Below are 15149 nucleotides of genomic sequence, written 5' to 3'. Positions count from 1 at the left end.
AGTTGCAGATCTCGGGCGCCGATGGGTGTCATGAATGACGGATTGGTCTTGCGATTGTTTCTCGTTCTGTTCTGGTGCCAGGAGAAGTCCTGCCAAAGACGACGCATTACAGTGATTCGGTCCTCTGCAGGATTCATCATCTTCTGAGGTTTTCTCAGGTGCATGCATGTGTTTTTTCAGCCGTCGTGTGTGTGATATTTATATAGTGCATATTGTCCTTACAGGAAATCATGATGTTTATTATCTGTTTGCCTTATAGTTGCATTTAGCAGATTAGAGTTTGGTGATAATATAATTAACATTTTGCAACTAAATAAACAATCAATGAGCGTACTGTATACATGCATCTTTATCCAAATTTATATACAGCGATTCAAAACGATAATATAGTCTATATTTTGAAACAATACAAGCAATAAAGAGATTTGCTGTAAAATATATATCGCTTTACATGACTGTACTGTATGCATGTGATAAATTTAGATATTCTTATATATATATATCACTTTATTAAAAAGCTGAATGTTAATATGGTTAATTTTTGCTAATTTATGTCATCGTACTAATGTATGTATTTTTATATCCAAACTTAAATACAGAGCTGCTTTGAGTGCTCAGGAAAATACTATTTCAGTCTTTCTACTTGCCATTTCTTTGTAATTAATTAAAATTAAATGTACCGGCAATTTCTAAAAGTGGACAATTTTCCCGCCAGTTTAAGGTTATCTATGCTTTCAATATCAAAAAACAAAAAAAAGGCTGAAAACGCATCACAAATATACTGAAATAGAATTGTTGGTCAATCAATTTTTTACTCAGAAATTGCTCGTAAATATCACAAATAATTACAAAGACCAAAATAGTATTTCAGTCTAAAACGTACTCCAATAATCTTTTATTGACAACTAAAAGTTAACTGTCAGTTGCAGCAATATTGACAAGCATGCTTATTCACTTATTTATTTATTTTCCTTAAAGACAGAGCCTTAGTTTGTTAATCACTTTTTATAAAAAAAGATTAAAATTAATTAAAAACTTAATATTTTCTGTTTTATAATTTTTTTTTCGAATGCTGAACTGTATGTAGTGGATATAGTGATTGTTGCACAGGTGCGTGAAGCAGTCTGGCGTGCGATATAACGGCGTGAGCTGATGGAAAGTGTGTGTCTGGTGTTTGGTGGTGATGTAATATCCTCTTCCTGTCACACAGCGCTTTATTCTCTTCACGACTGGAGGCCAGTTTACGCTCACGTCGACAGTAACTGTGCCTCACAAGCACATCTCTGGGGAAAGGCAGTAATTAGTCAAACGAGGTCTTTAACTTCCGATTGCATGAGGTCAGAAGTTAAATATTTGTTATACTATATACACACTACATAGCAGTCATTGGCCAATCAGAGCTCGGATCTGTAACAAGCTGTGCACAAGTGGAAGCAAGTTTTAGTAATTGTTTCCCGCAAAATTGTTCTAGTGCAACTTTTGAAGTTCTCTGAAAAGAAGATATCATTCTTTTTTGGAATTTTTTGCAATTCAAAGCATTTACTGCGCGATGAAGCCTAGTAAAAGGCAGTTACTAAGCCTTTATAATTCAAGCAATGAAACAAACCAACAATACCCATGTATGTGTTTTTGTGTTTTTATATTCATTGCACAGACAATGTAGTTTTCTGAATCTCACAGAAACAAATGTGCTATTAATGTTACACACCTGAACATTTCGTTCCTTGAGTGAATCTGTTTTTGAACGAATCGAGTGAGTCAATGATTCAATGATGCATTCAGATTTAGTTTCGATTTGAATCAGCGGTTTTGAATGAATTGTTTGATTTGCATGACTTGCTTCCACCTTCTAGTGATTTTACTGTCATCATAGTAAACCTAGTTCACTGAAGTTAGAAGCAGATTATCAGGTCAGTTGTTCGAGCTCTTTTGTCTTCTGTGTGCGCTTCAGAAGATCAGGACTGAAGACGAGAAGAGATATCTGTGCTGTTCTCTTCACGTTTCTCTGCTATTAAACATGTGCTGCTGTGGAGGAACAAAGAGGAATCATGAGTCTGTGCTGAGGCTCGATGTCATCCATCAGCTTCATTCTCTGAGCGCTGACTCTTCCAGACGCCCTGTATGATTTCTGAAATGTGTTTGAACATTAGTCGTATAATGCCACGGATCTGAGGATGAATGTGTTTCATATGAGTTCCAGTTCTCCTCGTCTGTTAACTAGGATTCCCGTCTTTAGACTTATTCAGTTTAAGCAGATTCAGCATTTATTGTGCTTTAAAGATTAATAAAGCAGCGATTATAGAGTTTTGCACGCAGACCAGCAATATACAGTCATAGATCTTTTATTTATTTAGCAGATGCATTCATTAAAAACAACTTTTAACATAGGAATATAACAATGTGATCTAAATGTAATCTTTAACCGGAGTAAATCATTTAAATTACTGTGATTTTTTTTTTTTTTTTTTTTTTTAATATATTTTTTTATATATATTATTATTTTCATTTTTATTTTTTTGCGGCTTTATTAATATATATATATATATATATATATATATAAATCCCTGTCATGTTATTTAATATTTAAGCAGGTTTTCTACACTAAATTATTATTAATTATTAATATTATTAATAATTTATGTGTCATGATCATGTTACCCTGCCTTAATTAAAGAAAATAATATTGCAGTACACACTAAACTTAATGGTGCTAAATATATGCTTAATTTTTAAGGCAAAAAAATCTATTTTAATTTTAAGCTGAAATATGAGTACAGTATATCTGTCTGTTAATATAAGGCTGTTTTTCTAATGTTCAGAAACATGTCAAACAGGCGTACAGTAACCCTTTCACACATAAAACAGATGATAATTCGATGCATTTCAACATTTATCATGACTTTATATTCCAGGTAGTGTTGTGCGATTGGATCCTTCTGGATTTATCTCATTACTTGCTTTAACTTCTTTTCCTTTGGCTGTCTGTAGTTGTGAAGTTAATTCGTTTGTGATAAGCTCGTTCTGAAGTTCACTTTCCAGTGCAGATAATGGGATTGTGATGAAATCTCTGAAAGCAGGAGAAGAATATTCACCTTGAAAAGGGATAAACAGCTTCTTGCTTTATTCTCCAGCAGGATCGAATCACTTTGGCGTGAGATCAGACACGATCCGTTCGGACGTTCGTTTGAGATTCTCAAGCCTGTTTTAAAGGAATCCTAATGGCTCCGTGTGCTCGGGTCTAAAGATCCTCTCGGCGTCTCTCTCTGTGCTTTTTCGGGGAATATTGCATTAAAAGTTCTTTATGAGCTGCTGCTTCCTAAATGACTTGAACAAGTCCAGTATCTCAACTCTTATGAAGCCATTTTTATTCATTACTGATATTCCCAGCGCAGAAATACAGATGACTGGCTCTTGAAATCCAGTTTAAAAAGTCTCCAACACTGAAATTCAATAAACGTTTAGTCAGTCCGGTCAGGAGAGCATAAAGCAACCAAATCTGTTTAAATGCATTTTAATGCATCTTCTGGGCTTTATGGTAAGAGGGAAATACTGTTTTGTGCCATTTACATGATCTGTGGATGGCTTGTTTTTTATTTTATTTTAGTTTGTGATTTATATATATATATATATATATTTTTTTTTTTTTTTTTTTTTATTAATTTTTTTATTTTAAAATTATTTAAAATTATTATTTATTTTTTTTCTACATCTTTGGGTGAATTTATTAGAAGTCAGGAGAGCATGAAATGACAGAATCTGTTTAAAGGCCATTTAATGCATATTTTAGGGCTTTATGGCAAGAGGAGAAATACTGTATTGTGCCACTTGTATCACCTGTTGATGGTATTTAATTTAATAAAAATGTATTTTTATTTTATTTTTTATTTGGTTATTTTGGTATTTTAATTGTATTGTATTTAATTTTTTATTATTTTTATTTTTCATTAACATTATTTAATTTTAATATATATATATATATATATTTATATATATACCGTATTTTTCGGACTATAAGTCGCATTTATTTAGAACCAAGAGAAGACATTACCGTCTCCAGCCGCGAGAGGGCGCTCTATGTCTTCAGTGTAGACTACAGGAGCAGTGAGCAGCATAGAGCGCCCTCTGGCGGCTGGAGACGGTAATGCCTTCTCTTGGTTCATGTCAAATAAATTTTGATAAATAAGTCACACCTGACTATAAGTCGCAGGACCAGGCAAACTATGAAAAAAGTGCGACTTATAGTCCAGAAAATACGGTATATATATATATATATATATATATATATATATATATAATTTTTTATTTAATTTTTTTATTCCTTCACCTGTGGATGAATTCATCATGAATAATGCATATTTTGGCCCATAAGGCGTGAGTCAAATGCATCATTATGCTGTTTGCATGATCTATTATTAATGTGGATGGCTTGTAAATCATGCACTTGGACTTCATTACATGTAGAAAGTGTCCCGTTTAACCAGTGCCAACAAATCTGTTTTCATTGCTAACCAGCAGAGATGGAGCAAATCTATAGACATGAAACAGTTAAAGACTTTCATTCAGTGCATCATTTCCTGATGAAGAAGCCGATGTTTGTGAATTTTTTTAATAAATAGTGCTTATATACTGAGGAAAACAAATGTTAATTTATCTTGTTTAGTTACCTGTTGTATATTTTTTGCTTAAAGCTCTCTCTTTTTTCATCTGCTTTTGAAGCAATGAAGGTAATGAGCACTAATTAGCTTCAGAGAACTTGTAGTGAAATGGGCGGATGTTCGTTTTATCGTGGCCCGACATCTGAGGCATATTTGCTGTAATTAAAAGCAGGCCGTATAATTTCAGGAGCTGCTCTCTGTCAGGGTGTGTGGAAATGACAAGCTTTAACCTCGTTCTCCGCTGTATTTCACCTGGATGCAAATTGAATCAGTATCAATTAAATGAATCTTTGCAGTGCAGAGGAAACACAGAAGCTGCGTCTGAAGAGGCATTTAGATGTGTTTACACACAAGACATGAATGCATTTAACCTGCAATTACAAATGCATTAATAATGTTCTGAATTATTAAACATTAAAACGTTGAATACTGTTATTTGAAATAATTTAAATTATAAAAATAACCTTCAAATGTGAAAAAAGTGAATTGTTGCAATTGAACTGAATCATTTAAACAAGTGATTCATTCATGATTGAAACACAAACTTTATCCTCTGTCAATGCATTATATTTTATATAATGTAAATTTTTTAATAGCAAATTTTTGTTTATATGAAGGTTAGATGTCCTTTATCACAAGGTATTATCGTTACAGTAACTAAAACAAACTAAAACCATCAAATTAATAATTTAATAATATAGAAACTAAGCTTGTTTTATTTCAGCTAGTTTCTAAGGCAGCATTTCTCATTTTAATTTAGTTTAACTCGTGTACTGAAATAACTAAAACTAAAACTAAAACTATAGAAATATTTAAAAACAACAGATTATTGCAACTTTTAATTTTCTTGTAATTTAACTTATAATGAAATAAATGAACAAAGAACTATATAAACTTTTAAATAACGAATATAAATAACAGAAACATAGCATTACTAAAACTTTTCTCATTTTTTGTTAAATTTCATGTATTTAAATAACTGAAATAGTTTAGAAATATATAGACATTTAAAAACAAATAAACAAAAAACAACTAAATTACTGAAACATTCATTTATTTACATTATTACATATATTTATGTACATAATTTTTAGTTTGAAAAATTTACGAGCATGCTTAAAACGTATTATTTTTTTTTTTTAAATACAACAAAATTATTTAATTCTCCTTTTTGTTTTAATTGGATTTATTACGGAGTAACAATTCAAAGCAATTAAAAAAAACTATAGGCATTTGACAATTTAAAATAATAATAATAAAAAAAACTAAATTACTAAGACAAACTAAAAGTAAATTATAAAATATTAAAATAAAAACAAATTCAAAATATGAATAAAAATCACTTTTTCATCGTAACGTTGATTCAGGATTGTTATTAATTGTATCAAAAGACTAAAGGTACATGAAATCTAGTTATTAAATCTTGTTGATATCTTATGTTATCATAAGTATCTTAGTATTAAGGAATTTTTTAGAATATGTTTCCTCCCAAAGATTGCACAGATATTTGTGAATATTTCAGAAAAGTAGTCTGCCGGTCTTAGTTTCCTCTTTCATAAAACTTTTTTTGATGCACAAGAGTCAAAGACAAAAACATTTGATGAGCACAACATTCCCAGTCATGCATAAAAGGCTTTATTAGGACGTATAAAAAGAAATTTACAGCAGGAATAATTTGCTAAAGCGAAGAAGCGAGCGTGGTTTGATCCGCCCCTCCATTTGATTAAGACTGCAGTCGTATATATTCACATTCGCTCGCTCCAGACCTTGTGTTGTTTTAGTTTGTGCGTCTGTCAGGAGCAGATTGGATGGCTTTTGTTGAGTTATAATGGTGTTTCAGGTATAGTTTGTGTTGAATGGAGGAACCGCAGCCTTGAGTTTGTGTCTTTAAATGGGCTTTTCTCCGTGAACAGTCTGGGTTTCGTCTGTCTGGCTCTTTTGTGATAAATCATCTCTTTATTGTTGAGATGTGAAGAGCGACACGCTAATGTTTCTTATTAAACATGGATAGCAGTGTCACTCATGCTGTGTGTGAATATTAACGCTGTTTTACTCTAAAAGTGCTTTTATATTCAGTGCGTTTATATTCAGAGCTGTCTGGTGGAAAATGTCAAATAGGTTTAGAGAGGAAAAGGGGAAAACATCTCTATTTGATTTATTTTATATTTATTATAAAGATAATTTATAATTATTGTTATGTAAAATAAAATACAGATAATATGAAATATTTTTTAATGTAGCAATGCTATGTTTATTATTAAAAACAAGTATTGCAATGTTATATTTTCCGTATTTTTATTTATATATAATTTTTTTTCTTTTATTTATTTGTTATCCGCGCTTTATTGTTTTGTTCACCTTTAGAAAATAGTAGCTAATAATAATAAACAAAATAAACATTACCATTAATAAATGTTTATAAATATTAAATTGTTTTGAAAGATGTCTATTATATTTATTTTATATTTATTATAAAGATATTTATCGTAAGATAACTTATCATTCTTGTTATAGAAAATAAAATATAAATAATAAAACAATTATTTTTAAATTTAAAGTATTACAATGTTATATTTTTAATATTTTATGTATTTATTTTTTTTATTATGCATGTGAAAATATGAAAGTTAATTGATAATGATAATTCAAAATAGATATTGCAATGTTATATGTATTTTTAAATGTATATCTGTATTTTATTATTTTGAATATAGTAATATTTGGCCATAATAAATAATAATTGCTACAAATTAGTAGTAATAAATAATATTATTATGTGTCATTCAAGAATATTAATCATTGTTAATCTATATTTTCCTTTTTTATTTTATAAATAATGTAAACATCTGTGTTTTTTCACATTTAGAATATAGAAATGGTTATAAATAATAAATATGTATTACTAGTATATCAATATACAAGTAATAAGTACATTTAAGTAATAATAATATAAGTATAATAATAATATAAAGTAATTATATATTTATGAATTAATATATAAGGATGGAATAGTTCACCCTGAACTAAATCTGAGCTTGTTTTTGCACAGAAGTGTTTCTGATCAGTAATAATAGCTGTACTGGCCCTTTAAATCAGGAACCACTCATGTGATCACAATATAGAGTGTAAATGAAACCATTTCATATGTTAAGTCTGATGATCAGAGTCTGTGAAGCTTTGTTGTGTTTGTGTGTCTCTCTGTCCTTGAGCGTCTGACTGATGAGGTCACATCTGTCCTGTGCTCTGATTGGTGGAGGCGGGTGTCGGGGGCGGCGCCACACATCTGAGGTTTGACTCCTGACAGCTGTATTCTTGTCTTTGTGCTGACAGAGACACCTTGGCTCCGTCTGTGTCTCCTCTGATCTCTCCAGGAGTTTTTACTGTATCATCTGCTTTTAAAATACTCAACTTTGCCGTGACAAAAGCCATTCGTGCTGACAGGGCAAGAAAAGCAAAGTAACAAATACAATGGAAAAAAAAAAAAGTTCCATTTATATGCTTAGTTATTTTTTTAGTAATTAATAATATTTAAAATTTGTATTTATATTTATTATAAATACAAAAGCTATTATTAAATGAATGCATTTATTTATTCATTAATTTACATCATATACATTTTTCTTTTTTTATTTAACTATTTATATTTTTATTTAATTAAATATATTATTAAAAGATAAGGAATTGGAGGTGGTGTGGTGTGCAGTGTTATTGTAGTGCCTTTTTTTGTTTTGTTTTTTTGTTTTATATTTTCCTTTTTATTTTAATTTAAGTCAGTAATTCAGTAATTAGTGTATTAGTTATTTTAAAAAAATATATTTGTTTACAGCTTTTGATTTTAGTTTTTTGTTTTTGTTTACATTTTGTATTGTATATTGTATTTTTGTGTTTATTTTATTTCAAGTGATTTTTTTAATTAAATTTTTTTATGTGCCTTTAATTTAGTTATTTTATTTGTATTTTGTTTTATTTTTAGCAAGGGCTGTTTGGTTGTTGAGTGAGACTAAACTCTTAAACTAAACTAAACTGTTAAATCTGAACAAAAGAAAAATGAGATATTTTAACCTTAATTCAACGAGTTTGAACACAACAGGAGGGAGTGAAATACAGAAAGCTGGTTGTTGTTAATGAGTGTATACTGGTGTCAGATCTGCTTGTAAATACAGCTGTTAAATCATCAGAATCATGTTGTTTTGAAGTTTGTGAGTCCGTGTGTTTCCATCGAGTAGTCTCTCTTTCCCAATCCAATCAGACGATCTGATTAAAGCAAACACTGTAATGACAAACGTCGCAATGAAGATGCATCTTCATCATCATCAGTGTGTTTTTACTCATCCGTCCTGAGAGCCGAAGTGTCTCTCTCTCTCTCTCTCTGTCTGAATGTCCCTCGCTCGCCCACCGCTGCTCTCACCCAATTGGCTGACAGTGGAGTGTCTCTGTCGTCTTGGAAACTATTCTAATGTCTCGTATTGGTCATCACGGCTTTGAGTCGTGGTCGGCGCGGCGACACAGGAAGAGGAATTAGTGAGGACAGGAAACAGAGAGAAGCGCTGCAAAGAGATTTCAGACGATCAGCCATTATTTCCATCAAATTACATGCTATCGAATCACATCAGGGTTATCATAGTTAATCAAAGCTAAAATAATGCTAAAACAAAACAAAAAAAACAAAGCTAAAAATGTTTTCTCTTTATTTTCTGAAATAAAAAATAACTAATAATAAAAACTATATAGACATTTAAAAACAACAGTTGCTAATAAAAAATAAGAAAATTAATAAAACTTTAAACATTAACATGAAATCAGAAAATATAAAATTGCTTACACGTATAAATCACATATGAAAATAATTAACTTAATAAATAAATTATTAAAGATTTATTAATTATTCATTAATTTATTTTATTTATTTAGCCATGAACTATTAACACATGATTTACAACATAAAATGGGAAGCACATCATAAGTTTCTTTTTTTTTTTTTTTGTGGTTTTTACAAAATAATGATATTATAAACTATTGATGTAACAATTGCTAAATAAATTATGAAAAGTATGACATTTGATAAATTTCAGGAGTGTGTCACAATGCAGTTTCACGATAGTGTAATATCACACATTTATTTGTTACAGCTTTAGGTCCAGCATCAATCTCCTGTTTCTCTTCTGTTTTTTGTTCTTCACTCTGATGAAACTCAATGGCTCAGGCGTGAGTGGTGAGATGATCTGCTGCGATCACATCAGCCACTTGTCATTAATGGACTGAACTGGACTGGATTGGACTTGAGAGAGTTGACTGGACTGGACTGGACTGGTCTGGACTGGACTGGTTTGGACTGGACTGGTCTGGACTGGAGTGAGCGGTCTGAACTGGACTGGTCTGGACTGGAGTGAGCAGTCTGAACTGGACTGGTTTGGACTGGTCTGGACTGGAGTGAGTGGTCTGGTCTGGACTGGTTTGGACTGGTCTGGACTGGAGTGAGCGGTCTGGACTGGATTGGTCTGGACTGAGTGAGCGGTCTTGACTGGACTGGTTTGGACTGGAGTGAGCGGTCTGAACTGGACTGGTTTGGACTGGTCTGGACTGGAGTGAGCGGTCTGGACTGGATTGGTCTGGACTGAGTGAGCGGTCTTGACTGGACTGGTCTGGACTGGAGTGAGCGGTCTGAACTGGACTGGTTTGGACTGGTCTGGACTGGAGTGAGCGGCCTGGACTGGATTGGTCTGGACTGGAGTGAGCGGTCTGAACTGGACTGGTCTGGACTGGAGTGAGCGGTCTGGTCTGGACTGGTCTGGACTGGAGTGAGCGGTCTGGACTGGACTGGACTGGTTTGGACTGGTCTGGACTGGAGTGAGCGGTCTGAACTGGACTGGTTTGGACTGGTCTGGACTGGAGTGAGCGGCCTGGACTGGACTGGTTTGGACTGGTCTGGACTGGAGTGAGCGGTCTGGTCTGGACTGGTTTGGACTGGTCTGGACTGGAGTGAGCGGCCTGGACTGGACTGGTTTGGACTGGTCTGGACTGGAGTGAGCGGTCTGAACTGGACTGGTTTGGACTGGTCTGGACTGGAGTGAGCGGCCTGGACTGGACTGGTTTGGACTGGTCTGGACTGGAGTGAGCGGTCTGGTCTGGACTGGTTTGGACTGGTCTGGACTGGAGTGAGCGGTCTGGTCTGGACTGGTTTGTACTGGTCTGGACTGAGTGAGCGATCTTGACTGGACTGGTCTGGACTGGAGTAAGCGGCCTGGACTGGACTGGTCTGGACTGGAGTGAGCAGTCCGGACTGGACTGGTTTGGACTAGTGCTGGGCGGTAGACCGGTTCATACCGAAAACAGGTGTATATTTTCGTTACGATGTTAATTTTGAATATACCGGCATACCGGTGTATTTAATTACTCAGCGTTCGGAACAAACGTTATGCTGCGCCGCGGCCGCGAGACACTGCTTCAGACGGACCCCTTACAATGATGCACTTCTAAGCAGCAACTGCGAGGCGTGATGAGGGTAAACACAGCAGTGCTCTGGTGTTACGTTATAACGCCTGTTTCACACAGTCCGTCTGCTGTGCATATTAACGGATTCCAGCTGCACGAGGTTGCGGTCAGGGTGTTCAAGGAGTGGTGTGTCGTCTGCAGCAGTGCAGCGATTGTTAACGTACTGAGTCTATTTTTGCTGTGCTGCAAGCACTGAATTAAAGTGAAAGCGCATTGTTCGCGGGAAAAATTAACATGGATTGACATGGAAACGCAGTCACATGGGTTTTTGGCTAGGTTTAAAACAAGAAAAAGAGCACTTTTAGATAAACAAGGAAAACAATATATATGTTTACTTTTATGGAAGCAGAAAAACAAAGTTCATTAAGACCCCTGGGATTGCTTTTGATAAAGATTTAAATGCAAAATGCACGAGACTGTTTCTGTCTGTGGTGTTTTCATTTTAAATATTTTAACAAGAAAAGTAGGCTAATTATTGTGTTTAAATGTTTTGACGCTTGCTTGAGTGGCTTATTATACAAACTTAGAAGTAAAATGCATGAATAATGCGTTGTTTTTATTTATTGAGTTTAAACTAATGTCTATATGAAAGATTGTTACTGTTCTGTGATAAAAGACTTACAATGCTGAAAACGTCTTAGAAAATCAACCAGCAGAAAATGCATTGTACACCTGATTATGCATGAAAAAAAAAAACGTGATATACATTTTTGGTCAAACCGCCCAGCACTAGTTTGGACTGGACTGGTCTGGACTAGAGTGAGCTGTCTGGTCTGGACTTGACTGGTTTGGACTGGACTGGTCTGGACTGGAGTGAGCGGTCTGTTCTGGACTGGACTGGTCTGAGATGGAGTGAGTGGACTGGACTGGACTGGTTTGGTCAGGAGTGAGTGGTCTCGACTGGACTGAGCGAGCGGTCTCGACTGGACTGGAGTGAGTGCTCTGTTCTGGACTGGAGCGAGCGGTCTGGACTGGACTGGAGTGAGTGGTCTGTTCTGGACTGTAGTAAGCGGTCTGGTCTGGACTGGAGTGAGCGGTCTGGACTGGTCTGGACTGGAGTGAGCGGTCTGGACTGGTCTGGACTGGAGTGAGGGGTCTGTTCTGGACTGGAGCGAGCGGTCTGGACTGGACTGGAGTAAGCGGTCTGTTCTGGACTGGAGCGAGCGGTCTGGACTGGACTGGAGTGAGTGGTCTAGACTGGTCTGGACTGGAGTGAGCGGTCCGGACTGGTCTGGACTGGAGTGAGTGGTCTGTTCTGGACTGGAGTGAGCGGTCTGGTCTGGACTGGTTTGGTCTGGACTGAGCGGTCTGGACTGGTCTGGACTGAAGTGAGCGGTTTGGTCTGGACTGGTCTGGACTGGAGTGAGCGGTCTGGACTGGACTGGTCTGGACTGGAGTGAGCGGTCTGGACTGGACTGGTCTGGACTGGAGTGAGCGGTCTGGTCTGGACTGGTTCTGGACTGGAGTGAGCGGTCTGGACTGGACTGGAGTGAGCGGTCTTGACTGGACTGGTCTGGAATGGAGTGAGCAGTCTGTTCTGGACTGGAGCGAGCGGTCTGGTCTGGACTGGTCTGGACTGGAGTGAGCGGTCTGGACTGGATTGAGTGGTCTGGACTGGTCTAGACTGGAGTGAGCGGTCTGGACTGGATTGAGTGGTCTGGACTGGTCTAGACTGGAGTGAGCGGTCTGTTCTGGACTGGTCTGGTCTGGATCAGGTCACTCTCAGGGTGAAGCATCTCGACAGAGATGTAGAATTGTAGATTCAATTAGATATTGTAAACCCGTTTCTGTGCATTAGAAGGAGAACATCTCCAGAGCAGAGGCTCATTGGTTGATGGAACAGCAACAAGTCCTTGATGTTTTTAAAAATTTTATTTTAATGATTATTTTTGTCCATTTATAATTTAGTAATGCAGTATGTTGAAGAAAATGTCTATTTTGTGTACAAGCAGAAGAATGCCTGGCGTGTGTGAGAACATTTGGCCAGTGAATCATTTCTGAATGCATTAATGCTTCAGATGTGAGCGTCTGTCAAATGCATGAATGCAAATGGGATTCGGGACCTCGTTGTGGGTTTTCAGTTGATCTCCACTGATTCCCCATCATGAGCAGTGTTTGTATCAGTTGTAGATCTGAAGGCTGGACTCTGGAGAATAAATGTTGCTCTAGAGGTTAACGGGTCAAATTTATACAGGATTGCTGTGATTCTCCAGCAAGCATGCATCATTATCTCGTCCCGTCGATGTGTCTTTGAAGTCATGGCATTAGGGGCTTTTTCCGTCTGAAAGCCTTTTTAGTATTTAATCAGAGCCGATTCAATTAAATTATGAATTTCCTTTTGGGATGCAGATATGGGATCAGTGGAGAAGAAAGCCTCGTAGCGAGTAAGCTTTAATGATTGAGTGATGTCATTACTTCAGGTGATGGAATGACACCTGCTTTGCAGATGACCTTTGACCTTTCCTGACCCTTGACCCTGTTGTGTGTCGGCAGGTGTGTGGAGATCATCGCTAAAGAGGGGCGGAGTCTGAAGGAGCTCTATCTCGTGTCCTGCAAGATCACCGATCACGGTAAGACTGACATGAGTTCGGAGCGTTTTGTTTCCATCTGTCCGACTGGAACATGAACACTGCATTCTCAATCAGACATGAACTTTAACCTTTAGTCTTGTTACACAGTAATTAAGCCAAAATTAGAAAACTGACTCTCATGGTGAGATAGGAGTAATTTACACTTATTCATTCATCCTTCATTCATTCTAATGAAGTGATATGTTTTATTTTATTTTATTATTTGTTACAGTGTAATGTATTTCTGTGATGCACAGCTGTATTTTCAGCATCATTCCTCCAGTCTTCAGTGTCACATGATCTTCAGAAATCATGAAAATATGATGATTTACTGCTCAAGAAACATTTCTGATTATTATCAATGTTGAACACAGTCGTGCTGCACAATATTTTTGTGGAAACTGATGCATTTTATTTTTCTAGTTGTAGAAAAGATAGAGCTAGTGTTTGAGGGTCAAGTAATTTTTTTTTTATATAATTATAAATAAAAAAGTATGTAGATTAAAAAATGAATTGAGAACACTAGTGTTAGAGGACCGATTTGTTTTGTAATAAAAGAAAAGAAAACAAGTATATAGAATAGAAATAGAATAGAGAGAGCTAGTGTTTTTAGAGATGTCTTTAGCCGTTTCTTGAAGATGGCTGAATTCTCAGCTGCTTGGATCGAGTTGGAAAACCATAAAAAAGCATGTCGTTGTGTGTATTTCACCGTGGTGAATTGCAGTAATATTCTCCGGATCACGTGCGCTCCTCACATGGGAAGTCGGATACCACTCGAGATAATTACACATAAGTGGCTCAGTAATGTGGCGAATCGCTCCGAACTCCTCGCAGCAGTTGTTTAACGTCAGCAGAACTCAGATCGACGGTAATCACGACCCTCGGCCCGTGATGAATGACCACAACATCAAAACCCAACGCTAATGACGCCCGGGAATGAGCCCCAAATATCCGAGCGTTTAAAGAAGATGAATGTTGGACACCCGATCCGCCGGGGTAATGCGGGTCACCTTCAGGGCGATGTCCACCACCATTGCTCCTCTGAGGACCGCGTCCTTCTGCTAATGGACTGATCGCAGGATTTCCTGCACGACTCTGGATCAGTTGGATAATAGGAGGTTGAATTTTTGTATCCGCATTCTTGGCCGGCTTAAGCCTCTCGTTTAAATCAAAGATGCTTGAGGGCTAAAAAAAATGCAACAAAAGAAATCAACCAAAATACCTCCAAATGCAAGAAAAAGGGACAGAAATCATCTTATGCACAAGTAAAATGAATCCATTACATATGTTCAATTTAAGCCAATTTGAAAATGAAATTATTTATTTATTTTTATGCATAGTTTTTTGTAGTCTTAACCTTTTTTTAATGATTTTATAATCAGCACTGATAATCATTATTACACTATCAAGAGCAATAATCACGCTATTATAT

At 35.9% G+C, this 15149-nt stretch overlaps 1 protein-coding gene across 1 annotated transcript in view; it reads left to right on the top strand.

The window, feature by feature from the left end:
- Positions 1–15149, top strand: part of fbxl17 (F-box and leucine-rich repeat protein 17) — a 192951-nt gene that overhangs the window by 132354 nt on the left and 45448 nt on the right. Inside the window, exon 8 of the mRNA XM_059504312.1 lies at positions 13641–13717. Within this exon, the coding sequence (XP_059360295.1) occupies positions 13641–13717 (77 nt within the window). The remainder of the gene's footprint in view (positions 1–13640; positions 13718–15149) is intronic.

The sequence above is a fragment of the Carassius carassius genome, chromosome 21 (genome assembly GCF_963082965.1).
Source record: "Carassius carassius chromosome 21, fCarCar2.1, whole genome shotgun sequence".
NCBI classification, from domain to species: Eukaryota; Metazoa; Chordata; class Actinopteri; order Cypriniformes; family Cyprinidae; genus Carassius; species Carassius carassius.
This window is presented reverse-complemented; position numbering and strand designations above follow the sequence as displayed.